Here is a 27,594-nt window from a genome sequence, read left to right as displayed (position 1 = left end):
TTTGTTCCTGACGTTTCAATAGCATCGAAACATCAGGAATAACATGGCCACATAGCCCGAAAAACCCACAAAAAAGTATGTCTTTAGCCTTCTCTGCCAAAGAGATGAGGGTGCCCAGATGTCCTCCTAACTGTAAATGAGGACAAGGCAGCCTAAAACATATTTACATCCCATTAAAATGTAGGGCAAGACAAAAAAATAAAAGCTTAAAACACTCTAACTCATGCTTCTCAGTTATGCTCAAAACGGAGGACATTTTGGAACTCCTCCTGAAGAAGGCCGAAATGTAGGACGTGTCCTGGAAAAGGAGGACATCTGGTCACCCTGTAGAAGCAAAAGATACAGTACATAATAGGCTGGAAAGCTTACCTGGAGACATCGGCTGCATCCATGCTACAGAAATAATCCAGTTTGATACTGCTTTAACCATCATGGCTCAATGCTAGGGAATTTGGGAGAGATTTAGCCTTCTCTGGTCCAGAAACACACTGCATAAATAATCCGGTATGAGACCGCTTTAACCGCCTTGGCTCAATGACTAGGGAATCCTGGGATTTGTAGTTCATTGTGGCACCAGAGCGCACTGACAGAGAAGACTCAAGAGAACTAGTTTGGATTCCCTAGCATTGAGCCAGGGCAGTTAAAGCGGCCTCAAAGTGGATTATTTCTGCAGTGCGCTTTGGACCTTTGGTCCAAAAGCTCTGGTGCCAGAGCAAACTACCAAACACAGGATGCCATAGGATGAAGCCATGGCAGTCAAAGTGGTGCCAAACTGGATTAGTTCTGCACTGCGGATGCGGTCCAAGTCACAACGCAGCTGTGTTTAAGACCTCTCACCTTTCACTGACAAAAGAAAGTCAACCCACCATTTTGGGCTAGCTTCATTTAATAAGTATACATGGTCCACATACGCAAAGGGAAACCAGAAAACGTTCCCCAAAGCTTAAAAACCTAAGATGTAAACAATCAAGAGCTGCCTTTCTTAACCTGGGTTCCTCCAGGTGTGCTAAACTACAACCTCCATCATCCCCAAAACAACACAGCCAAGGGACTGAAGCGAGGAAGGACCGAGACTTAAAACATTAAGAACATGGAACATTATATAAAGGAATGTGTAGCATTTCCAAAGGTGTCACAACTTTTATTTTAATGCTCCCAAGGATTGACGGAGACACAATATCGGCCCTTCGAGTTACCAAATGGTGGCAAAAAGATAAATACAACCACGATCCTTATTACTGCATAGTATTTTTAATTAAAATACAGAAACCAGCATTTAGCTGGGCGAAGGCTTGACATCGCTTCGGAGTACATTTCATCTCTGGATACAGAAATCTAAAAGGGAGTAAAATAGACCTAGTCGTCATATACTCTAATATGAGGGCAACACTCCAAGCAGAACGTTGTTAAGTACTACGAAAATACATCATCTCCCATTCTGTTTAATAATTTACTTGCGTTAAAAAGTCGTGAAAGTCATCAAATGGAATTTATACAAATTAATGACTTTGTACTAAATCGGTCGCTTCCTCGCATCTCATCTCATATCTCTCTCTCACACACACATACACACAAACACACACGCAAACGCAAACGCACTGTCCCAAACGAAAGTGTGTTGTCGTTGTTGTTGTTTTAGCCCTGTTTGTAACAATTATGTAAGGAAAAAGTGGGTGGGGAGACTACATTTGTATGAAAGGGATATAAATTTACACACTTTTCTGGGTTTCTTTTTACAACAAACTCTTCGTGATATCCTAACCGACGTCTACAAAAAACCCACAGTTGTATTACAAGCGACTACAAGGATTTGGGATAAAGCTGTCCGTATACCAAATAAAAAAAGGAGATTTCTACCTTTTTTAAAAAATGAACGAAATTAAAAAGCGAACGAGAGAAAAAAATCACCGTCGCAGTTTCGAAGGCTCTGCACCGAAACGTCACAAAAACATTGACTAGGAGTGGGATGAGTTGCCGGGCGTCCCTTCAGCAAACGCACAAGGCTTTCCTGGGTTGCTGAAACAACGGGTTCCCCAGCTTCTTCTGTCCTCGAAGGCTGCGGCGCATGGCGAGCTTGTTGGGGTTTTTGTGCTGGGGGGCCGCGGAGAGGCTTTCAGGCTGGGCTCCGACGCTGCGAGCGAGTCCCCGCCTGGGCTTCTTGACCACCGGCCCCGAATTGGATTCCTCCAAAGTCCGTTTAAAGCTCGCCGTCGTCGGAGTCCGCTCCGACTCCGGCGCCTTCGAGGCGTCGCTCGGAGGCACCTTGAAGGCCTTTGGGTCTGCGCCCGCCTTCCCTGAGTTGGAAGGGGAGAGAGCGCCAGGTGGGCTTCTGCCGCACGACTCCCGGACCCTCGACCCCAGCGCTCGGCCGGGCGTCTCCTCCTGTGGGGTTGCGTCCGTGGGAGATGTCGCTGTCAACGTTAAGCTGCCCTTGGTGGTCTCGCCGGGTGGTGGTGGTTCAGGGGACTTACTCAACACGGCGCTGCTACGCGTGAATAAAGGGACGGTCTCGGGGGAGCTCAGTCGCGGCCACAAGTCCTCTTCCAGAGCCTGGTGGAAAAGAGAGAGAGGAATAATCATTTATCTTTCGCATTCTGTGTACATCGTGTGCCTTCAAGTTGCGTCCAACTCATGGACACATTGTGTGCCTTCAAATTGTGACACACCTGGTGTGCCTTCAAGTTGTGTCCTACCCTAAAGTGAACCTATCATGGGGTTTGCTTGGCAAATTTGCTCAAAGGATTGCCACTGCTTTCCCGAGGCTGAAAGCGTGTGACATGCTCAAAGTCACTCAATGTGTTCTCATTCTCGAAACAGAAGAATAAATGGACATATTTAACATGCAAAAACCCAGTGAAACAATCCTAGGATTCTCTCCATCACTGACCTTAAAGTAGACACTGTGTGTCGCAAAGAAATACTAGACCAAGAAATTGCTGAGGGACAAAGAATTGCTCTATCATTAGCAGTTTGAACCAGGGTAAGCATCTTAGAATCTTAGGCCTGTTACAGACTGCCAAAATAAAGCTGCTTCGGGTCTCTTTGGAGGTATGCTGTTCAAATGATACATGCATCCGAAGAATCTGGAAGCTGCACCAAAGCTGCCCTCCAGTGCTTAGGAATGGAGTGTGGATTTGGCGCAACCTCTGGACTCTTAGGACCCATGCATCATTTAAACAGCATAACTCTAAAGAGACCCAAAGCAGCATTATTTTGGCAGTCTGTAACAAGCTATAGAATTGTAGAGTTGGAAGAGACTGCAAGGGCCATCCAGTCCAACCCCATTCTGCCATGCAGGAAATCTCAATCAAAGCATCCACATTGACAGATGGCCATCCAGCCTCTGTTTAAAGACCTCTAAGGAAGGAGACTCCACTACACTCCGAGGGAGTTTCTTCCTCTGTCGAACAGCCCTTGCTGTCAAGAAGTTCCTCCTAATGTTGAGCTGGAATCTCTTTTCCTGGAGCTTGCATCCATTGCTCCAGGTCCTAGTCTCTGGAGCAGCAGAAAACAAGCTTAGCTGATTACACTTGGTAACCATTTTATCAAGCCCCTGGATGCTTCGTGTTACCTGCAAGAGTTTCATAAATGGGCATTACAAATCAAGTAACTATCCCGATTGGTAGTTTCTTTATTTAATTTCCCTCCAACACAGTTCCAGCCCCAACTGTATGTATTATTGTACAGCTGATATTCTGTAGTAACATTTTACGACTTGGATGAAGCAGCTGCGGTCCACAAAAGCTCATGCTACATTTACTCTGCCACCAGTGCCTGAATCGTTTTTCTATTTAAATACTGTATTCGGTTTGTTTTCCCAAAGAACAAATCTCACTCCAGTGTGTTCCAGATGCCCACGTCCCAAAAGAGACACCTTATAGATCGGTAGAGCTCAAGCCCATCAGATAAAACAAGCCCACATCTGACAACCTCTATACAGAATTTGGATAGAGCTTTTAATACACTTTTACTTTTAACGTGTAATGTTTTTAGCTTTTTGGCTGTCGCTTAAACTTTGCGTCTACATTTCAATGCTTTTGTATAGTTGCCAGGTAAGGGTGCATTGAACTGCAGCCTTGAATGTGTCCATGGCAAAAGTCAGAGTCACACTTGGGAGTTCTTGGTTGAGATGCTAGGTAAGTGCTTCCCAAAATGTAGAGAATGGCCACGTTATTTACCCAATGTGCCAGGGATCAGTTCCATATATGTGCCCATTGGATAGGATTTCTTTGTTCCTTGAAGAGACTGGCAGCTGATGGCTAATGGACCAACACCGGTCCAAGGAACACGACTTTGCGTTGTAATGTTTTAAATCACTCCCACTACCATCTTTAAGTATGAGGTACCTCCTTCGCCCATGCCATCCTCTGCCACCTTCTCAGCAACCTTCAGTTTTTGATTTACGTCTTGGTTATGTCCATCTCCTGGCTCATGAGGAGGCCCTCACTCCTCAGCAGACTGTTGCTCCGAAAGCAGCCTCTCTCTGGACCCAAACAGACCAACGTCCTCTGCCCCATCCACCCATATACCCAAAGCTCTCCTTGTGTGGGAAAGGAACCCCATGCAGCCACCAGCGCACATACACATCCACACCAAAAAAAAATGCACATCGGTACTCGAGCTGTGTTGCTATTACATTTATTCTGCTCTGCGCCAAAGTTCTGTGTCCTGCCTCTGGATCGTTCCTCTGATCGATCCGAGGCCCCACCTCCTTCTGCCCCTCGTATTGCCTTGTCCCCTCTGGCCTCTCCTTCTAGACAGACAGGTTCTCTGTTGAGGACAGAGAGCACCACGTTACTCAAGAAGACAAACCAAATCGTAACACTTAGCGTACACTTAGCCCCATCTACTCCAACCTGGTGACTTCTGTATGGGAACAGACATCGTGGACGAGGGCTAGATGAAGATTGTGGCTATCGCAATCCCCTCTGAGAGTAGGAAATCAGCCAAGAGAGAGACCAGAGTCTGTAAGCACTAGAAATATACCCAATCGAGACACAAAGGGTAAGATGTGTCTGTCCATGTGTTACCTTTGGGAACCCTGAGTTACTGGGATCCAGCAGATGGGTCTGTGTTGAGAATTAGTGGGGCAGGAAAGCACTACGCCAAACTTATGTACATGCTAATGCTATCGGATATTATTAGGGGGTCCTGAGATATAGTGGGGCCTTCCCATGTTTGGTTCTGTTCCCCCACCCCTAGTGCATGGGAAAAACGCAGGAGCTCGAACCCGTATTAGTCAATGGGCAGTGAAGTGCGCATACCTGGATTAGTGAGCCCCCAAGTGAGCACTGCCGTTGGCTAATATGGGTCGAGAGCAATGCACACAAGCTCCAAAACCTACGAAGAGTTATGAATCCAGGGACTGTCTACCCAAACTTAACAGATTAATTATGATTCATTTATTATTTACTGGTTACATTTATAGACTGCCTTACCTCCAGCGAGTTCAAGACAGCACATGTTGCCGTCCTCCTTCCCACTTTATTCTCACAACACTGAGAACCAGTCGCTCAGGAAGAGAAGAGAAGAGGGAAGGAACACAAACCCTACCCCAAGGACAACCAGTAAGTGTCATAGCTCAGTGGGGATTAGAACCTGGGCGCAACACTGGTACACCACACATTTCACACCACACACACACACACAAATCTATTCCTGCTGAGCCCCAAATTTCCTCCATTTTAGTAAAACTAAATTAGGATTGATAGTTTCTCCCAAACTACTGGAACCCAGAAATCCTTATTAACTGGACTGGGAACCACGCAGGGATAAATGCAATTTCAGCTTCAACTAGTTTCCAAGGGATCGCCATTTTAGTCTGTTGTGGTAGGAAAAGGAAAGGGAAGGAGAAGAAAGGGGACTCTAGCAGCACCTGTAACACTAACTGGCTTGTTTTAGCACATCCTCAGACACATTGACGGAGGTAGCATTAAAGCACTAGGTATGTAGCAGCTATTGGTCCTCACCATTAGTGGTAGTTACTGAATCTACCAGGTGGGAATGGAGAACTTCGTTTCAATTTGTTGTTGTCATTGTTTATAAGTGTTACATTTGGAATGGAAAGAACATGAGTTTTAAAGTACGGGGCGGATGCAAAATGGACACATTTCCCCATTGTTCATTAAGGTGTCCTTTGTATCTCTATCTCAGTTCAAGTAGATATAGGTCAATAATGCAAATACCAGCACAAAATCAAGCAGCCACCTTCCCAAACCAGCCCTAAATAACCAACGCAGCCATATGTTGAAATCAGCAGCCACTCTGACTGCAGAGGCCAAAGGTATATGCTAAGTTACATCACAGAAATGTGGGGACAGAGTGACTCTTGTCATCAAAACTAATCACAGCTGTGTCACTCTAGACTTTTCAAGGTGACTGCCGTCCAAATGTGAGCCACTGATGCAGCTTCTGTGTGTGCTGGGTTACAACTCACTGCAACTTGGACACTTATCCGCACCCTACCCCCTTCTCTTACCTTGACTGGTGGAGTGGAACAGCATGACGGAGCCCACATTTCGGGGCTGCTATAGGACGGGCCATCAGCTAAGGTGAAGCACAGCTCCTCCTCGCTTTCCAAGCTCACGCGGCTGCTCCGACCTGAAGAGAGGCTGATCACAATGGCGCTGGTGTTGTCCGCCCGAAGCATGCGCTGCCTCCAGCGGCTCAGGGCTCGGTTCACCAGCATTTTGGCCAGAGACTGTTGGTGCTCTCCCTTTGGCGGGAAGGGAAGAAAAAGAGGACACAGTCACCATCCTATACACCACGGGTAGGAATCACGTGGCCTCTGGGCCACACGCAACTTTAATAAAACATGTTGAACTGCTCTTTGGATTTGGAGGGCGGTTGGGATATATAGAAATAAAAAGAAACCCAAAAGACAAATGCTCTTTCTACAGTTTCAACTAAGCTTACGCTCACCATAAAATATTTTTTCTCTTCGTGGTCCTGACACATGGAGATGGCTTCTTGAGGAGGGATCATGTTCCACAGCCCATCGCTCCCCAGGATGATGTATTTGTGCTTTTGAGGATCTAGCGTGTGCACACTCGTGTCGGGCTCGGGAGACACAACGAATTCCCCGCTGTAGAAGTCGTAGCTCCACAGATCCCCTAGATTGGGAAAGGCACGAGGCAAAACACAAAGAGGCAGGTTTATTTATTACAGGAAGGGTGGTGGACGTCAGCACTACCAAATGCAGCATTACAACAAGGTGAGGACTCTGGAAACCGACAACGGACAAGGGGTGCATCTACACTGTAGAAATAGTATAGTTGGAAACCACTGTAAGTGATGTAGCTCCATCTGCTGGAACCTTGGACTTGGTTTTATAAGGTCCTTAGCCTTCTCAGATATGTTATCACTCTGTATTACACATCTCACCATCCTCCAGACAACTCAGGGTTGTAGTCCAAAAAAACAACTTCACCAAACTCTGATCTTATGTAATTACATAATAAACAACCTTGCATCCCAAAGCATCCATCAAGGCAGGCCTGTCCTGCTCTTCTCAAAACTATCTTTCGGTTTCATCATCCCCACCTCCTCCTTCCATTTCCTAACCCCCACAAAGAAAAGCCCACTTGAACAAATAAATACAGAGACAATCCAAGGTCTTTGTTGCCCGCAATAAGCATCTCACCATTAGCGTCCATCCAAGCAAGAGCATTTGGGGAAGACGGTAAGGAGCAATTCAAACCAATTACTCCTTTCTACTACAGCAAAAGAGGGGAGGGGGAAATAATCCTCTTATCCATCCTGGTTCAAGAGCCAATTCACCTCTGCGGAAGCAGACAAGAGAGAAACTAGGGAAGAGCCTCCGTTTCCATTAAAAACCCTAATTAATTTTCTTTAAAGCCTGATTATATGAGAGCCCCGCTCTGTCCATCCGCCAATTAATAGAAGAAGCGGCTTGCAAGAAACATAAACAGCTGCCGCTGGGTCACTGTGGCCTAGGTAAGTGGCGATGAGTTCCAATCTAAGCAAACAACAGGTCATGCGGCAGAAGCGATGCCAGGATTCTGCCACTTTGGGCTCTCCATAATGGTGGCGGCGGTGATGGGGATATTGCACGGTTAGCTAGCCACAGGAGTCACAATCTCATAGCCGCAGAGGAAAGTCATGGCAAGCCCCCTCTGAACAAACCTTGCGAAGAAAAGCGCAGGAAAGGGTCACCGTAAATCGGAAATGCCTTGGAGGCACACAGCCACAGACAGGAAAAGGCTCATATTGGAAAGTAGCACAAAATATTCACGAAGCATAGAGGACATCGACCCCCCTTTGCCGCCACACTCATTGGGAAGGCGATGCTGTGACCAGGACCAAGGGGAATTCTCCCATTCGTGGGCAACCCTTTCAATCCTAATGGCAGCCATGGCAAACTAGGGAGGATGCAAGGGTTAACTTAACTCAGCAATGTATAATTAAAACACAAACCATCTGCTAGAGTCCATCTGGCTTTCATTTCCTTACAATAGGCCCACGGACGGGGAAAAGCCATTTTTTTTTGCCCGGTGCGCTCCTGACAAGGGATTTCCAAACCATCCTCGCCGGTTCAAGCTGCCCCCTTCCTCCTTCCCTTAAAAACCATCTCCTGCGGACACAAACGCGGGCCTGCAGCATCACTATGGGGCACCCCGGAGGAAGATCATTTGCAAATCTATTCTAGAGGAGAGGGATAAGCATATAATGTGGAGTGGGGATGCAGCTTTTCTTCCACTCGGAAACCCCATGGGGCAAAAGTTCCCCACCCCCTCTTGATATGGTTACTGAAAGCTTTGTTTTGTTTCGGTGAGGGCTGGTAATTGCTGTTTCTGAATCTGGATTATATCCAAATGATGGCCGGCTATTAATATTTTAAGACCCGCGTCCAATTGCTAGTCCCATTGAATCAGTGGGATGGACTTAAGAGCTGACTTGTGGACTCCATCCGTCTCCTCCATAGTTGAGACTTGCGATTCTATTTGGGCCGCAGTGCTTCACACTGCAATGTCTCCTGCGCAAAAGGGTTGAGAAGCATGCTCCCCAACCAGCCATTTCCCCCCAAACAGAGAGCATTTTGGCCACCTGAGCCCCAGAAGCTGCATTTGGAAGGATCTGGACACAGGTGATGGGATCGACTCTTACGCTGGTTGGCTAAGGCACAAGAGAAACACATTCAAGGCAGTTGAGGTTTTTCCAAACTGAACTGGCGGGCACCCAAAGGGCTGCACACTGAAGCTAAAAGGAAACACAGACCATTTTCAATTTCTCCCCAAAAGCAATGAAGGAGTGGGGGAGGCCTGGGGTTCAGAGTCAGAGCATAGCAGTGATGGCGAACCTATGGCACGTGTGCCAGAGGTAGCATTCAGGGCCTTCTTTGTGGGCACATGTGCCATCGTCCCAGCACAGAGTTTACCAGAGTATGTTACTAGAAAGCCATAGGGACATGACACTTTGCAATAAATAAGTGGGTTTTTTGGGTTGCAGTTTGGGCACTCGGCCTCAAAAAGATTCACCATCACTGGCTCAGAGCCTAAGCTGGGCATCTCTTGAGTGGAAGGAGAGAGAAAAAGAGAGACTCTTGCAATGTGCTTAGCCCTCTTCCACCTCCATCCCTTGCCTTTGTCTGCTTACCAAGGGCACGGGCCACCGCCAGGAATGGAATCTGATCGATCACGGTGCTCCGCCGCACAGGGCCGTTGTGGGTCAGGCGAGGCCTCTTCCACACGACCCGATTCACGCCGGATTTGTTGATCACGCTAAAATGGGTTGGGAGGGGAGGAGGAAGGAAAGAACAAAACAGGAGCGAGAGGGAGGAGAAAACAAAAGATGCCATTAAAAAAGAAATACCGTGTTTCGCAGCACTATTGTTCAGCAACAGGACACCTTGGTCCAAGAAAGGAATTCCCAATCCTGTTTATGGATTTTGTTCCTGGACCACAAGGTTATGTTTGTTGCTGTTATTAAACACACTGCCACTGGGGCTTTTTGGGCCACTGGGCCTTCTATTCTCCTTACTCCTGGTTTTCAATATTCCCATCTGAAATGCCCCATCTCGGTTCTGGATGGCAAAATGCGTGACGGTGTGCGAGTTTATCCTCACTGCAACATGGAGAGACATCTGTCCCACAGCCATAGTGGTCTTTTCCACTTTTAAGACCCTTGGGATGATGACCCAACATCATGTTGCATCACTCTGGAAGGGAGGAAATGGAGATGCCCAGAAAGAAGGAAAGATGGCAGGAGCTGGGACAGTTTGTCAATAGGGCAAAGCCAAAGAGTGGCTGTGGCAAAGGGAGACCTGTTTTGCTCCCCTTTTCGCCTCCATGTGTTTGTGCCTTCGAGTCGCCTGTCAATTTATGGCAATCCCATGAATTTAACAGGGTTTTCTTAGGCAAGGAATGCTCACAGGTGGTTTTGCCAGTTCCTTCCTCTGAAATATAACCTTCGGTACCAAGACTTTTTGGCTTAACTTTGGCCCCGTACAGACAAGCCAAAAGAAAGCTGCTTTGGGTCACTTTGGAGGTACGCTGTTTAAATGATGCATGTGTCCTAAGAGTCCGGAAGCTGCACCAAAGCCATGTTCCAGTCCTTAGCACTGGAGCATGGCTTTGGCACAGCTTCTGGACCCAAAGTGACCCAAAGCAGCTTTCTTTTGGCCTGTCTGTATGGATCCTTTAAAACCTGAAGGATTTGCCCCTAAAATAAAGTGAGAACTCCGCATGTGTAATAGAAAGCATATTGCTAAAGGGAGGAAGCTTGATACACGAATAGCCCAAAAAATGTTGTGTGGCAAACTGACCTCTCTCTCACTCTCACACACACACTTCATTGAAGCTTTCAGAGAGCTTTTGCCTCCCCTTCTTCCCTTGACAAAAACCGCAACCAACAACAACCGGCTCACCAGCAGCCTGTGCTGCTATCCAAACAGATTTCCATCCCAGCTTCACAAAAACCGACCCTTCAAGGCAGCGCCAAGCGGAAAACCTGTTACCCCTGAGATGCCATCTGCCATAAGAGCAACAGCGATGTGCTAACAGAGCCTGAAAAAAATGCCCGGGCCTTTTGCCAACAAAACAAAAACCCCAGAAGCAAAGAGTACTCTCAGCAGCAATTTGTTTTAAAACCATCTAGGTATCTGACGTTCTACCTGGAACAATAAGGGAATGAAGATACTGGTTTCAATGGGAATAAGAGCTGCACCTTGCTATGTTTACCACCTGCTCTGAGATGCTAAGCAGCAAGACCGGTTTGAGAGCCAAGAAGGTAAATCATATGTCGCATGCCAAGCAGGTGCCAATGAGTAATTATTCTTCCAGGAAAAGGGAACTGCGTGCCCCATGGATCAATCCAACCCTACAACAATCGGAGGACAAAATAGACAAGATTAGCACCCTGCGAATTGGGTTAAGTGTGCAAATACCAAACGCTGTCCCCGAAACAAGCATCACTCATAGGTTTGTGTCCCAAGAGTGGTACAAAGGCGGCTGGCAAACACTCCACCTTTGGAGGTCTTTTGGGGTGCATCCAGGCTTATTAAAAAGACCCAGAAATGCCCTGGATCTTGTTCTTTCCCTGAAGCAGATGGTCCTTGTGGGTCCTTCCAATTCTACAATGGGTGCCAACTTGCCTACTTTTAATACTCCCCACCACCATCTTATGCCAAGGGCAGTGGGGCAGAGTGGGGTGGAAACCATTAAGCACATTTTGAAGCTTAATGGAGCTCTGGAGAGAACCACAAAGGAAGATTACAGACCCGAATCAAAGAGAATCATGCAGAGATTAAACATAAATTGTTTTAGCAATCAGGTAAATTGGTTTTATGTAAATGACTTTTTAAAAAAGGTCCCACTTTCATTTAATATTTTTGCCTTGAGAGTAAAGGGAGACATATATTTTTAAGGCATTGTGTGTGTGCATATATGTGCCATCAAGCCGCCTGTTGATTTATGGCCACACCATGAATTTTATATGGGTTTCTTAGGCAATGCTCACGAAGTGGTTTTGATTTTTAAAGACCTCAACAGCACAATGATGTGTGTGTTTTCTCAGAAGGAAGCCTCGCTGTTTTCAATGGCACCTAACCCAAGGTAAATATGCATGGTACCATAGTGTTACAAGGCGCTTTCAGGGTCTGCAGTCAGGAAAACAGGATAAATAAAACCCACATTTCTGTCATCATACCCCATCAGGGTGAATGTATCATTTCCATTCACGGCCACCATTCCTGCCACGGGCTCAAAACAATATACAGAGGTCTATTTCGCTTCTCCAGTTCATCCTCACAGCAATAACCCTGTGAGGTAGGTCAGGCTGAGAAAGAGGAACCGGTCTACAGTCATCCAGTGCATTTCCTGGCTCAGAAGGTAAGAGAACAAGCACCCAAGTCCCAAACGGGGACGCTAACTACTACTCCATATTATCTTTCAAGCAACCCCATCTCTATTGACCAAAGGAGAAACCAATCATTTTCCATTGGGTTTAGCAGAAATAGAAGAGGAGGAAGATGAAGAAGAAGAGAAACAGGAGGATACTGAAGAGGAAGAAGGAGGGGAGGAGGAAGAAGAGGAGGAGGAGGAAGCGAAAGAGTAGAAGGAAGAGAAAAAAGAACAGGAAAAAGAGGAAGATAAGGATGAGGAAGGGTAGGAAGGAGGAGAAAGAAGGTGGGAGCGGAAGAAGATAAGAAGAAGGGAAAGAACAGGAAAAGAGGAAGGTAAGGATGAGGAAGGGTAGGAAGGAGGTGAAAGAAGGTGGGAGAGGAAGAATATAAGGAGAAGAAGGGAAAGAACAGGAAAAAGAGGAAGATAAGGATGAGGAAGGGTAGGAAGGAGGTGAAAGAAGGTGGGAGAGGAAGAATATAAGGAGAAGAAGGGAAAGAACAGGAAAAAGAGGAAGATAAGGATGAGGAAGGGTAGGAAGGAGGTGAAAGAAGGTGGGAGAGGAAGAAGAGGAAGAGAAGGAAGAAGAGGGAGAATAAGAAAAAGAGGACAAAGGAAAAGGAAAAAGTGAAAGGAAGAGGGGAAGAGAAAGGATGAGGAGAAAGAAGAGGAAGAAGAAAGAGTGAGGAAGGATGGAGAAGGAGCAGAAGAAGAATGGAAGAAGGAAGATGAAGAGGAGAAGGAGAAGGAGGCGGAAAACTCCCCATCTTGCTCTAAATACAGCTGACAGAGATCAGCAAAGCACAGCTCTCTGTTACTGTGCAGAACGTAATTTCTCATCTTGAACGCGAGGCTTCAAAAAAAGAAATCGCGCTCCTCGAAGGACATCTGCGTCACCTGGCACGGCTATGAACATCTTGCTCTTGCTCCAGCCTTTGCCTGCCGCCCCCTCCAGCATCTTTTGCACAACAGGCCCCTAACAGCCCTTTCAAGGCTCTGTGACTCAAAACGGCTCCCACGCTTTCGGGAGCATTGGGAAGGCAGCCGCAACACTATCGGCAAACAACGCAACGCACAAGAGACTCGCGGCTCAGCGACTGAAAGGCAGGAGAGGAGAGGAGGGGGAGGATTCTGGGGGTGGTGAGAGACAACAGAGCAGCTTACTAAGATCTAAGTGACACCAGAGATTGGGAAATGTTACTGTGTTCGACCACAACTTCCAGCATCCTCCAGTGCACACTTACACAGAGGATGCGCCTGCACTATAGAAATAATGCGACAGTAAGCCAAGGCTGGGTCCCCAGCAATGCAAGAAAACAGGACGAGAGAATGGGAAAGTGTTTTCTTTCTGTGAAACCCAGGAGAACTAACACCTGTCAGAGGAGTCAAGACTATGACACACAGACCAGAACTGTGACCCAGTCCTTTAACCGCTCTGAAAAGAGCCCCATCTGGGGGAAAGAAACATTAAGATGATGCAATAAGTACCTGCCCCCGAGACCTTCAATCCGCTGCCTCTCCTTTGGGAGTTCAGGTTTGTGGTCCTGCGTCACCTCCACGGCCCGGACGAAGTCGTCTTTGGGGTCGTCCTGGACTCCGAGCACCACCCCGGAGTCTCCGACGTGAGCCACGTACATCTTTGAGCCCCGGATTATCACCACGCTGGCAGTCGTCCCCGACGTGCTCGGAAGGCCAGTCATCGTCTTTGGCCACTCGGCTGCAGAGGGGGAAAGAGAAGGGGACACGAAGTTTAATTCGGGCAGGAGCTGTGAGGTATCTATTACCCCAGAAACCAAACCATGGCTGGGTCCATAAGCTCAGCTGTCAAAATTGTAACCCTGGAACTCCCGCTATTGTTTGCCCCGCCGTGACCGCAAGGCCCAACAGCCGAGGGAAAACCTTCCCTCCATCCACAGTGCCTTGGAGGGAGAGAAGAGCAGCCAGGCACAGCTCCACCGTGTCCTGAATCCAGCGACTGATGGAGGACCCTCCTTCCATGCCATCTGCCGTTGCTCTGGCCTCCGAGGGAGAGAAGAGCTGCCAGCATTTGCTGGCCTTACCCAATAATCCCCTTTTCCTCGTGTGCCATGTCTGTTTAGATTGTAAACCTGGGAAGTGTCAAATCAACAAAACTGAGGCCTGTTACAGACTGCCAAAATAAAGCTGCTTTGGGTCTCTTTGGAGGTATGCTGTTTAAATGGTGCATGCATCCTAAGAATCCGGAAGCTGCACCAAAGCTGCCCTCCAGTGCTTAGGAATGGAGTGTGGCTTTGGAGTGACCTCCGGACTCTTCGGACCCATGTTTCATTTAAATAGCATACCTCCAAAGAGACCCGAAGCAGCTTTATTTTGGCAGTCTGTAACAGGCCTGAGAAACCTTTAAATGAACGTGTAAGGGGTTAAAATTAGGATCGTGCAAAGAGGCTGCCATCCTATATATGCTCACCCAGGAGCACACCCAAGCGAACTCCCCTGAGATTTCCCTCTGAGAAAACATGCCAAGGCATGCACTGCTTGGCAATCCTTTGCCCGCTGTGCATCTCTTCTAGGCAATCCCATTTGCAGAGATTAGAGTTTGCAGAAGGAGCAATTGAACAGGCAGGAAAGCAGGTGGGAGGGAAAGCATTGAGGGATGTGGGATTTCTTCTTGACGCCAGTCCTGCACCTGTTTTTTCCAAGACTCCCAGCAGCACAACCAGTTTAGATGTCCTTCATTCCTTTCTAACACATCAGCCTTCCTCAATGTTGAGGAACAACCTGGAAACACTGGAGTACAACGCCCATAATATTTAACCACCATTGCCATGCTGGCTGGGATGGGTAGTACTTGAGAGTGCGCCAGGCACCGCCTTTGGAGAGCATTAGGCTGAGAGAGGCTTTGTTGTTGTTCAAGTCATTTTTGACTCATGGTGACCCTAAGGCAACCTTCTCAAGGGGTATTCTGAAGCTGAGAGTCTGTGACTAGTCAAAGTTAACCAGTGGGTTTCCATGTTCAGAGGTAGCATCACTCTAAAGCGCACTCTTGAGTTTGTTCCTTTGTGTGTTGGCTTCCCAGAGGCATCCGGTCGATCCCTGTAAGAACATAATGCTCCCCTCCTGGCAACACCAAAAACAGAAATGACAACTTACCCATCTAATGTGGCCCTATTGATTTCCCACAATGTCCTCCAGGGCCCAACCTCAGCCCTAAAAGAGCCTTTATGGGAAATGTATAAGGTCTGACGCCCTTGGTGTCTACAGATGAATCCACACAGAAGAAATGTAAGAGGGGTCTCTCTGAAGGAGCATTGCAGAGGACACCCCCAACTCAGAGCTACCTCTGAGCAATAACCCCACACCAGAAAGCAGTGTGTTGGGAGGCCAACAGCTTCCCACATTCCCCTTGAAGACTATCCTGACCCAAACACCTTGATCCTAATGTGCTCTGCTGGATCCTTAACCCGTTGTTGTTGCGTGCCTTCGTGTCACTTCCGGCGTACAGCGACGCTATCACAGGGTTTCCTTGGCAAGATTTGTTCAGGGAGGTTTGCCATTGCTGTCCCCTGAGGCTGAGAGCGTGCGACCTGCGCATGGTCACCCAATGGGTTCCATGGCTAAGCGGGGACTCAAACCCTAGCCTGCGACACTGAAACCATGCTGGCTCTCTCCAACAGCCGTGCTCCCATTCTTTATCCAAAGCCTGCATGCAAAGGCCTCCTTCCCACTAATTCAATCCAGACCTCAATTTCTGAACAGAGAGCAGGCAGGAGGCCGGTTAGGGGAAAGGCGAAAGCAAGGAAAGGCAAGGAGGAAAGGTACATAGAGGTAGGGGCTAGAAATGTGGCACTCGTAGGTGAGGAACATAGGAGCCTACAGATGTTGTTAAGACTGCAACGCCCATCATCCTTTGCAAAACTGGGGACTAGTGAGCGCCAATGGGAGATGTGATCCACAAACAACCAGAGGGCCCTACATTTTTCGTTCCGGGGTTAATCCTAAAATCCAAACCTTTTGAGAACTGACAGTGTTGCTAGTGTCATTGCGAATGACCACACATTTCAAAGGAGGCAACCTTTTTAGTATGATGGGAGGGACAGGTGGGATGAGTGGTTAAAGAACAACAACGATATAAATCAGGATCCAAGACAAGGAAAAACAACAACAACAACAACAAGCAAAGCCAGGACTCTTGAGACCAGGGTTCAAATCCTTGCTCAGCCCTGATGGAAACCCACTGGGTGACTTTGGGCAAGTCACACTCTCTCAGCCTCAGAGGAAGGCAATGGCAACCTTCCCCTCTGAACAAATCTAGGCAAGAAAACCCTGTGATAGTTTCTCCTGAGCGCCTCCATGAGCTGGAAACAACCTGAAGGCCCACAACAACAACAACAACAACAACAACAACAACAACAATGAAAGCAGCTGAGGCAGTTTGTGGGCGAAACTTTGTGGTATGACACTTTGCGGCTGACACTCAGAGAGGGCTTTCCTCCTGAGTACTGTAGCCCCCAAGAAGCCTTTGGCGACCGTGGTCCAGTCACACTCTCTCAGCCTCAGAGGAAGGCCATGGCCAACCAACAAAGGAAAGGCTTGGGTGGCCAAGAAGGAAGGAGGGAGGAAGGCAAGAGGAAAGCAGGAAAAGAAGGCAGGAGGAGGAGGAGGAGGAGGAAGGAAGGAAGGGGAAGGCAGGAAGATAGGAGGAAGGCAGGAAGAGGAGGAGGAAGGAAGGGGGAAGGAAGGTGGGCGGGGGGGGGGAGTGGCCTTGGTACATAGGAACACCGTGTCCCTCTCCAGGAACCACATCCAACAGACTTCCTATATCGAGTGTATTTACCTGACCCTAAAGGCTAGGGACAGTCTAGGGATTCTGTTAGTGTATCGGCCACCCCGTGCATTAGCGGACTCCCTTAACGAGCTGACACAGCTGGTCGCTGAGCTGATGCTGGAGACGCCCAGGCTTCTTGTCCTGGGCGACTTCAACATCTCCCTCACGGCCAGCTATGTTCCACCCGGTGTGGCTCGGGAATTCATGGAGACCATGGCGGCCATGGGCCTGACCCAGCTGATACAGGGTCCTACGCATTGTGCGGGTAATACTCTTGATTTGGTCTTCTGTTCGGAGGCGGAGAATCCGTGGGCGGAAATAGTTAATGTTTCCCCCCTGTCATGGACGGATCATTTCCTGGTAGAGGTGAAACTCAAGGCCTCTACCCAGATCCCCCCCGGGGGTGGTGGACCTGTTAGGATGGTCCACCCTCGAAGGCTGATGGAACCTGAGAGGTTCCAAGAAGCCTTAGAGGGACTCACGGTTGGAAATGACGGCGACTCTGTTGACGCCCTCACCGGTATCTGGAATACCGGTCTTTCTAGGGCTATACACGGGATCGCTCCCAAGCGCCCTCTCAGGCCCGCTTCCAAACGTAAGCCCTGGTATACGGAAGATCTCCGGGCAAGGAAGCGAGCTCTGCGACGGCTAGAGTACCGTTGGCGCAAGCACCTTCGCTTAGACGACAAGACTCTCCTAGACCAATTATTAAAGGACTATGGAGAGGCAATACGAGCAACAAAGAATTCGTTCTATGGTGCTCGTATTGCGTCCGCTGAGTCGCGTCCGGCAGAGTTGTTCAGAGTGGTCAGGGAGCTAACTCAGCTCCCTCCCACCCCGAACCAGATCCTTGAACCTTCTAAGGCCTGCTGTGACTTATTTAACGACTTTTTTGCTGATAAAACTTCTCGTATAAGCGAAAGTCTGAACGCCGACGTTATAGCAGAACCTAGGGTAGAAGCGTCCAGAGCCTCCGTGGACTATGTTAAACTGGATCAGTTTGAGTTGGTGAGTACCGAGGATGTGGACAAGATCCTCGGAAGTGTTCGGAAAACGACCTGCTCTCTTGATCCCTGCCCCTCGTGGTTAGCGGCCCAGGGGGGACCGGCGGTAACATTATTGTTACGCCGGATAATTAATTCATCTTTGAGGGATGGGCAATTTCCATCGGATCTTAAATTGGCCATCGTAAAACCGATCCTAAAAAAGCCCTCCCTCGACCCCCTGGTACATAATAATTACCGGCCAGTTTCGCTGCTACCATTTTTGGGAAAGGTGATCGAGAGGGCGGTTGCCATCCAGCTTCAGGCGGTCTTGGATGAAACGGATTATCTGGACCCATTTCAAACTGGCTTCCGGGCGGGCTACGGGGTTGAGACGGCCATGGTCGCCTTGGTCGATGATCTCCGTCTGGGCATCGACGGGGGAAGCGTGTCCCTGCTGGTGCTCTTGGACATCTCAGCGGCTTTCGATACCATAGACCATGGTATCCTTCTGGGACGCCTGGCAGAGGTGGGAATCGGGGGCACTGCGCTCCAGTGGTTCCGGTCCTACCTCTCTGGGAGGTCCCAGATGGTGCAGCTGGGAGACGTGTGCTCCGATGAGAGGCCCCTTAAAACTGGGGTCCCTCAAGGAGCTATTCTGTCTCCCATGCTATTTAACATTTACATGAAACCGCTGGGAGAGATCATCCGGAGACATGGGGCGCGGGGTTATCAGTACGCTGATGACACCCAAATCATTTTCTCTATGTCTCCGACTGATGCAGTGACTGGGGATGGCGTCTCTCCTCTCGCGGCCTGTCTGGAGTCAGTAATGGGCTGGATGAGGGAAAACCGACTCAAGCTGAATCCAGAGAAAACGGAGGTACTAGTGATAGGTTCCCCTGGCCCAGGAATGGCGGTGGTTCCACCTGTCCTGAACGGGGTCACGCTCCCTGTGAAGGACTCTGTGCGCAGTCTGGGGGTGCTCCTTGATTCGTCGCTTCACCTGACTGCTCAGGTGAACGCGACGGTCAAGAGCACCTGTTATCAGCTCCGGCTGATTCGCCAGCTGCGCCCATACCTGGCCCAGAGGGATCTAGAAACTGTTGTACACGCTCTGGTAACTTCGAGATTGGACTTCTGCAACGCACTCTACATGGGGCAACCCTTATACCAAACTCGGAAACTGCAGATGGTGCAGAACATGGCAGCCCGGCTGGTCACTGGTGCTCCCAGGACCAGCCATATAACACCGGTCTTAAAGGACCTCCATTGGCTGCCCATCTGTTTCCAAGCTCAATATAAGGCGTTGGTAATTACCTATAAAGCCCTAAATGGCTTGGGCCCCGGATACCTAAAGGACCGCCTCTCCCCGTATATTCCGCCTCGCACCCTCAGATCGACTGGGCAGCAGCTATTGAAGGTGCCTGGGGCTAGGTTAGCCTCCACTTCGCGGAGGACGTTCTCCACAGCTGCCCCAGCCCTTTGGAATGCGCTGCCCATTGAGCTCCGCTCGTCTACCACCCTGGCCCAATTTAGGAAGGACTTAAAAACCTTCCTTTTTCAACAGGCATTCCCCAAATAGATATCCTGTGGGCCTCCCTCCTCTTTTCGTGGCCAAGAGGTTGGGTCATGGGGCTTTTTTAATTTTTTAATTTTTTTCCTCTACTGTAGGATTGTGTATTGGATGTTTTTATTGTATTCTTATTGTAATTTTTATTGAAATTGTTTGCTTTTACTGTTGTGAGCCGCCCTGATCGAAGGAAGGGCGGCATACAAATAAAATTTATTATTATTATTATTAAGGAAGGAAGGAAGGAAGGAAGGGGAAGGCAGGAAGATAGGAGGAATGCAGGAAGAGGAGGAGGAAGACTGGAGGAAGGAAGGAAGGAAGGAAGGAAGGAAGGAAGGAAGGAAGACAGGAGGAAGGGGAAGGCAGGAAGAGGAGGAAGATAGGAGGAAGGCAGGAAGAGGAGGAGGAAGATGGGGAAGGAAGGAATGAAGGAAGACAGGAGGAAGGGGAAGGCAGGAAGAGGAGGAAGGCAGGAGGAAGGCAGGAAAAGGAAGACAGGGGGAAGGAAGGAAGGAATGAAGGAAGACAGGAGGAAGGGGAAGGCAGGAAGAGGAGGAAGGCAGGAGGAAGGCAGGAAGAGGAAGAAGATAGGAGGAAGGCAGGAAGAGGAAGACAGGGGGAAGGAAGGAAGGAAGGAGGGAAGGAAGACAGGAGGAAGGGGAAGGCAGGGAGAGGAGGAAGATAGGAGGAAGGCAGGAAGAGGAGGAAGGCAGGAGGAAGGCAGGAAGAGGAAGACAGGGGGAAGGAAGGAAGGAAGGAAGGAAGGAAGGAAGGAAGACAGGAGGAAGGGGAAGGCAGGAAGAGGAGGAAGATAGGAGGAAGGCAGGAAGAGGAGGAAGGCAGGAGGAAGGCAGGAAGAGGAAGACAGGGGGAAGGAAGGAAGGAAGGAAGGAAGGAAGGAAGGAAGACAGGAGGAAGGGGAAGGCAGGAAGAGGAGGAAGATAGGAGGAAGGCAGGAAGAGGATAAGGAGGAAAGCAGGAAGAGAAGGCAGGAGGAGAAAGGAAAGAAGGAAAAGGAGGAAGGCAGGTGGTGGAGGAGGAAGACGGGGAAGGAAGGAAGACAGGAGGAAGAGAAGAAAGGCAGGTAGAGGAGGAAGAAGATGAGGAGGAAAGCAGGAGGAAGAGGAAGAAGGCAGGAAGAGGATAAAGAGGAAGGCAAGAAGAGGGAGGAGGGAAGAAGAGGAGGAAGGCAGGAGGAAGAGGACGGGAAGAGGAAGAGAGGGAAGAGGAAAGGAGGAGGAAGTGCTGAGGCAGACTCACGCAGCTTCTTCCACATGGCTCCGTGGCAGGCGAGGAAGCCCTTGCGGAGGGCGGCGCAGACGGCGCGGGGCTCCTGGGAGCGGAAGCCCTTCTGCTTCTTGATGAAGGCCCAGAGGTGCTCGCGGGCGAAGTGGGCCGCCTCCCTGCCCCCGTGTCCGTCGCAGACGGCGAAGAAGGCCACCGAGGGGCCCCGAGGAGCCGGAGGAGGAGAAGGAGAAGCCGGAGGCGGAGGCGGAGGGCTGTCTCCGGGGGCCCCCTCGGGCTCCACCAGGATCTGGGTGACGTCCTCCATGTACTTCCTCCCTCCCTGGTCCGAGAAGAGGCTCACCCCGAGGGAGAAGGGGCCCTCCATGCGGGAAAAGGGGGGACGGGGCTGGGCTTCCCTCCGATCGGGGTCCCCCGCTTCTCTTTCGGACTTCGATCGGGAAGCAAAGCAGGCGCTCCGCGGACCTCCTCTTGCTCCGCCGCCTTCTCCTCGGTTCTGCGCAGGCGCACCAGCGCCTCGGAACGTCCGAACAATCGAAAGCGGAACGCTGGGAGCCCAACGTTCGAAAGGATCAAAGGGGGATGGAATGGAACGCCGGACCATCCGGGTCCTTTCCTTTCCCCCGCTTCGTTTAATTCATTGACACAGGACCGCTCTCTCTGGCTCTGCCCCCCTCCCCTCCGCGAAGGATTGACATTTGTGGAGCTTGACGTCACTTTTAAGGCACCGCCCCCCGCAAGGAACCCTGGGATTTGTAGTCTTTGTGTGGCACCAGCCTCTACACTAGAAACAATGGGAGTTTGGCGTTACTAAGGGAGGTGGGTTCACCGCACAGAACCCTGGGATTTGTAGTCTTTGTGTGGCACTAGCCTTTACAATAGAATGGGAGTTTGGCATTTTTGAGGTGGATTCATCGCACAGAACCCTGGGACTTGTAGTCTTTGTGTGGCACCAGCCTCTACAATACAAGTAATGGGAGTTTGACGTTACTAAGGGAGGTGGGTTCGTCGCACAGAACCCTGGGATTTGTAGTCTTTGTGTGGCACCAACCTCCACAATAGTTTGGCGTTACTTTTAAGGGATGGGAATTCATTGCACAGAACCCTGGGATTTGTAGTCTTTGTGTGGCACTAGCCTTTACAATAGAATGGGAGTTTGGCATTATTTTTAAGGGAGGTGGATTCATCGCACAGAACCCTGGGATTTGTAGTCTTTGTATGACACCAGCCTCTACCTACAATATTGACACATTGCAGTACTATGAAGGGATGTGGATTCATCCCTTGGAACCCTGGGATTTGTAGTCTTTGTGTGGCACCAACCTCCACGATAGTTCGGCGTTACTTTTAAGGAATGGAGATCCATCGCATAGAACCCTGGGATTTGTAGTCTTTGTGAGGCACTAGCCTCTTCAATAGTACTCACACAATGGGAGGTTGTCATTACTTTTAATGGATAGGGATTCGTGACACAGAACCCTGGGATTTGTAGTCTTTGTGAGTCACCAGCCTCTACAATATTGTAGTTTGGCATTACTTTTAATGGCTGTAGGGTCATCCCTTGGAGGAGGCTAAAGGTCTCACAAAACTACAAGTCCCAGAGTTCCACAGCACTGAGCCTGGGCGGTTAAAGCGGTGTCAAACTGGTTTACTCTGCCTCAGAAAGTCAAGCAAAAAAACCCTTTCCGCCATTGCTGCAGAGACACTATTCCCAGCCTCTTCCGCCACACTTCCCAGAATTCCTCCAGAGCCACGCCAGGAAGGGACTAAAACCGACCAATCAGGATCGAAGCAGCGTGCGTGCCTTTACGTGCCTAGGCTGCCGCGTTCTGCGCATGCGCCAAACCAGTCCGAAGCGCGCAGGAGGGAAAACGAAGACCGACAAGGAAAACGAATCGAGCTCAGATTTCGAGGATGTGAAAAAACCAGACAGTTGAGTCGATTGAGGAGAAATCGATCCTTTTCCCAAGGCTGCTCCATTTCAGATTGGAGTCCATTAATGCCAATTAGTTTAAGGAAAGTCAATTACTTGACAATACTTGTTTAACAATAGCACAAAAACATCTTTCAACCCATACAATGCATGTGTTTACCACAATAATACAATTTTAGGCCTCCAGTGGGTGGAATATTGTAACTATGGTCCAAAACACACTGCAGAAATAACCCAGTTTGAGACCACTTTAACTGCCCTGGTTTAATGCCAAGAAATCCTGAGAATTGTAGTTTACTGTGGCACTTAAGGCTAAATGCCTCACAAAAACTACAGTTCCCAGGATTCCCTAGCACTGAGCCAGGGCAGTTAAAGCGGCCTCAAACTGGGTTATTTCTGCCATGCGTTTTGGGCCATAGATACTAGGTTTGGGTTCACAAACAACGGAAGTGCAGCTCAAAAAGGTTTGACACTCATATCCCTGCATATTTGCGGCTTTGATTAATATGTTCTCTCTAGGAATTCTAGGTCCTCCTCTGCAACTCTATGGTCAACTTTAACTAAAGGTTGCATTCAAAGACCTAGAGATCCCTAGAGAGAATACTCTACTAGGCCTTTGTAGCTCCTCCAGCGCAACTCTATGGTTGGTGTCTGTCGGACGTTGACCACAGAGTTGCCCTGGAGGACCTAGAGATCCCTAGAGAGAAGACTCTACTAGGCCTTTGTAGCTCCTCCAGTGCAATTCTATGGTCAGTGTCTGTCGGACGTTGACCACAGAGTTGCACCGGAGGACCTAGAGATTCCTAGAGAGAAGACTCTACTAGGCCTTTGTAGCTCCTCCAGTGCAATTCTATGGTCAGTGTCTGTCGGACATTGACCACAGAGTTGCACCGGAGGACCTAGAGATCCCTAGAGAGAAGACTCTACTAGGCCTTTGTAGCTCCTCCAGCGCAATTCTATGGTCAGTGTCTGTCGGACGTTGAACACAGAGTTGCACCGGAGGACCTAGAGATCCCTAGAGAGAAGACTCTACTAGGCCTTTGTAGCTCCTCCAGCGCAATTCTATGGTCAGTGTCTGTCGGACGTTGAACACAGAGTTGCACCGGAGGACCTAGAGATCCCTAGAGAGAAGACTCTACTAGGCCTTTGTAGCTCCTCCAGTGCAATTCTATGGTCAGTGTCTGTCGGACGTTGACCACAGAGTTGCACCGGACGACCTAGAGATCCCTAGAGAGAAGACTCTACTAGGCCTTTGTAGCTCCTCCAGCGCAGTTCTATGGTCAGTGTCTGTCGGACGTTGACCACAGAGTTGCACCGGAGGACCTAGAGATCCCTAGAGAGAAGACTCTACTAGGCCTTTGTAGCTCCTCCAGCGCAGTTCTATGGTCAGTGTCTGTTGGACGTTGACCACAGAGTTGCACCGGAGGACCTAGAGATCCCTAGAGAGAAGACTCTACTAGGCCTGTGTAGCTCCTCCAGTGAGTTCTGTGGTCAGTGTCTCTCGGACGTTGGCCACAGAGTTGCACCGGAGGACCTAGAGATCCCTAGAGAGAAGACTCTACTAGGCCTTTGTAGCTCCTCCAGATCAGTTCTATGGTCAGTGTCTGTCGGACGTTGACCACAGAGTTGCCCTGGAGGACCTAGAGATCCCTAGAAAGGACACTCTACTAGGCCGTTGTAGCTCCTCCAGCGCAGTTCTATGGTCAGTGTCTGTCGGACGTTGAACACAGAGTTGCACCGGAGGACCTAGAGATCCCTAGAGAGAAGACTCTACTAGGCCTTTGTAGCTCCTCCAGCACAGTTCTATGGTCAGTGTCTGTCGGACGTTGACCACAGAGTTGCACCGGAGGACCTAGAGATCCCTAGAGAGAAGACTCTACTAGGCCTTTGTAGCTCCTCCAGCACAGTTCTATGGTCAGTGTCTGTCGGACGTTGACCACAGAGTTGCACCGGAGGACCTAGAGATCCCTAGAGAGAAGACTCTACTAGGCCTTTGTAGCTCCTCCAGTGCAATTCTATGGTCAGTGTCTGTCGGACATTGAACACAGAGTTGCACCGGAGGACCTAGAGATCCCTAGAGAGAAGACTCTACTAGGCCTTTGTAGCTCCTCCAGTGCAATTCTATGGTCAGTGTCTGTCGGACGTTGACCACAGAGTTGCACCGGAGGACCTAGAGATCCCTAGAGAGAAGACTCTACTAGGCCTTTGTAGCTCCTCCAGCACACTTCTATGGTCAGTGTCTGTCGGACGTTGACCACAGAGTTGCACCGGAGGACCTAGAGATCCCTAGAGAGAAGACTCTACTAGGCCTTTGTAGCTCCTCCAGCACAGTTCTATGGTCAGTGTCTGTCGGACGTTGACCACAGAGTTGCACCGGAGGACCTAGAGATCCCTAGAGAGAAGACTCTACTAGGCCTTTGTAGCTCCTCCAGTGCAATTCTATGGTCAGTGTCTGTCGGACGTTGAACACAGAGTTGCACCGGAGGACCTAGAGATCCCTAGAGAGAAGACTCTACTAGGCCTTTGTAGCTCCTCCAGTGCAATTCTATGGTCAGTGTCTGTCGGACGTTGACCACAGAGTTGCACCGGAGGACCTAGAGATCCCTAGAGAGAAGACTCTACTAGGCCTTTGTAGCTCCTCCAGCACACTTCTATGGTCAGTGTCTGTCGGACGTTGACCACAGAGTTGCACCGGAGGACCTAGAGATCCCTAGAGAGAAGACTCTACTAGGCCTTTGTAGCTCCTCCAGTGCAATTCTATTGTCAGTGTCTGTCGGACGTTGAACACAGAGTTGCACCGGAGGACCTAGAGATCCCTTGAGAGAAGACTCTACTAGGCCTTTGTAGCTCCTCCAGTGCAATTCTATGGTCAGTGTCTGTCGGACGTTGACCACAGAGTTGCACCGGAGGACCTAGAGATCCCTAGAGAGAAGACTCTACTAGGCCTTTGTAGCTCCTCCAGCGCAGTTCTATGGTCAGTGTCTGTCGGACGTTGACCACAGAGTTGCACCGGAGGACCTAGAGATCCCTAGAGAGAAGACTCTACTAGGCCTTTGTAGCTCCTCTAGCGCAGTTCTATGGTCAGTGTCTGTCGGACGTTGAACACAGAGTTGCACCGGAGGACCTAGAGATCCCTAGAGAGAAGACTCTACTAGGCCTTTGTAGCTCCTCCAGTGCAATTCTATTGTCAGTGTCTGTCGGACGTTGAACACAGAGTTGCACCGGAGGACCTAGAGATCCCTAGAGAGAAGACTCTACTAGGCCTTTGTAGCTCCTCCAGTGCAATTCTATTGTCAGTGTCTGTCGGACGTTGACCACAGAGTTGCACCGGAGGACCTAGAGATTCCTAGAGAGAAGACTCTACTAGGCCTTTGTAGCTCCTCCAGTGCAATTCTATGGTCAGTGTCTGTCGGACGTTGACCACAGAGTTGCACCGGAGGACCTAGAGATCCCTAGAGAGAAGACTCTACTAGGCCTTTGTAGCTCCTCCAGTGCAATTCTATGGTCAGTGTCTGTCGGACGTTGACCACAGAGTTGCACCGGAGGACCTAGAGATCCCTAGAGAGAATACTCTACTAGGCCTGTGTAGCTCCTCCAGTGAGTTCTGTGGTCAGTGTCTCTCGGACGTTGGCCACAGAGTTGCACCGGAGGACCTAGAGATCCCTAGAGAGAAGACTCTACTAGGCCTTTGTAGCTCCTCCAGATCAGTTCTATGGTCAGTGTCTGTCGGACGTTGAGCACAGAGTTGCCCTGGAGGACCTAGAGATCCCTAGAAAGGACACTCTACTAGGCCTTTGTAGCTCCTCCAGCGCAGTTCTATGGTCAGTGTCTGTCGGACGTTGAACACAGAGTTGCGCCGGAGGACCTAGACGAGATTTTAGAGAGGTGTCCTCTCAGGTAAAACCATTATGTTTTGTTATTTGTGGTTTTTTCACATTCGCGGGGGTCCTGTGCCCCTAACCCTAGCAAATATGGAGGGTCAAGTGCATAGTAGACTTCCCTACCTAGTGTCTTCTTGATCTTTAAGACTTCCATTAACTTCTTTGGAGGACACCCAGGAAGGCTGTTTTTTGTAGATAAAGGCTTGCCCTTCCATTGCTGGCCACAGCAAAAAAACTCAGCACATCCTCAGAGGCTATGTCAGGTTGCACTGAAAGAGAAAGGTAAAGAGGAACAAAATAAGGGCTGTAGCTTTGAGAAGGATGTATTTTAGCATAAGGCCAACTACCTTCAGATTTACTGTTGGGAAACAGTACTGATGCCACAGATATTTAAGGAATTCTATTATAGTGTGTGTATTACCACAGTACAACTTGATTATCTATCTATCTATCTATCTATCTATCTATCTATCTTTTGGAGGGACACCTTGTACTATTACCACAGTATAACCTGATCTCTCTCTATATATCTTTTGGAGGGACTCATTGTATTATAATACCACAGTACTACTTGTACTATTTGTCTATCTTTTTTGGGGAGACCTTGTAGTATAGTGTATTACCACAACACAAGTTGTATTATCTATCTATCTATCTATCTATCTATCTATCTATCTATCTTGTGTGGGGACACCTTGTAGTATAGTGCATTATCACAGTATAACTTCTACTATCTATCTATCTATCTCTGTCTATCTTTTGGGGGGGGGACACACCTTGTAGTAAATTGTATTACCAAAGTACTACTTCTACTAT

At 49.1% G+C, this 27,594-nt stretch overlaps 1 protein-coding gene across 1 annotated transcript; it reads right to left on the bottom strand.

Moving 5' to 3' along the window:
• Nucleotides 1-1,232: 1,232 nt before the first annotated feature.
• PPM1D (protein phosphatase, Mg2+/Mn2+ dependent 1D) lies at nt 1,233-21,846 on the bottom strand. Its single transcript, XM_089484391.1, has 6 exons — nt 20,980-21,846; nt 13,848-14,076; nt 9,616-9,740; nt 6,922-7,112; nt 6,479-6,715; nt 1,233-2,550 (listed from the first exon to the last, which is right to left on the bottom strand). Exons 1-6 carry the CDS (start codon nt 21,566-21,568, stop codon nt 1,987-1,989), a joined length of 1,935 nt encoding a protein of 644 aa, XP_089340517.1. The 5' UTR covers nt 21,569-21,846; the 3' UTR covers nt 1,233-1,986.
• Nucleotides 21,847-27,594: the final 5,748 nt, after the last annotated feature.

This window comes from Sceloporus occidentalis, unplaced genomic scaffold (genome assembly GCF_023333645.1).
Source record: "Sceloporus occidentalis isolate IW3139 unplaced genomic scaffold, rSceOcc1.0.p SCAF_21, whole genome shotgun sequence".
Classification (NCBI taxonomy): Eukaryota; Metazoa; Chordata; class Lepidosauria; order Squamata; family Phrynosomatidae; genus Sceloporus; species Sceloporus occidentalis.
This window is presented reverse-complemented; position numbering and strand designations above follow the sequence as displayed.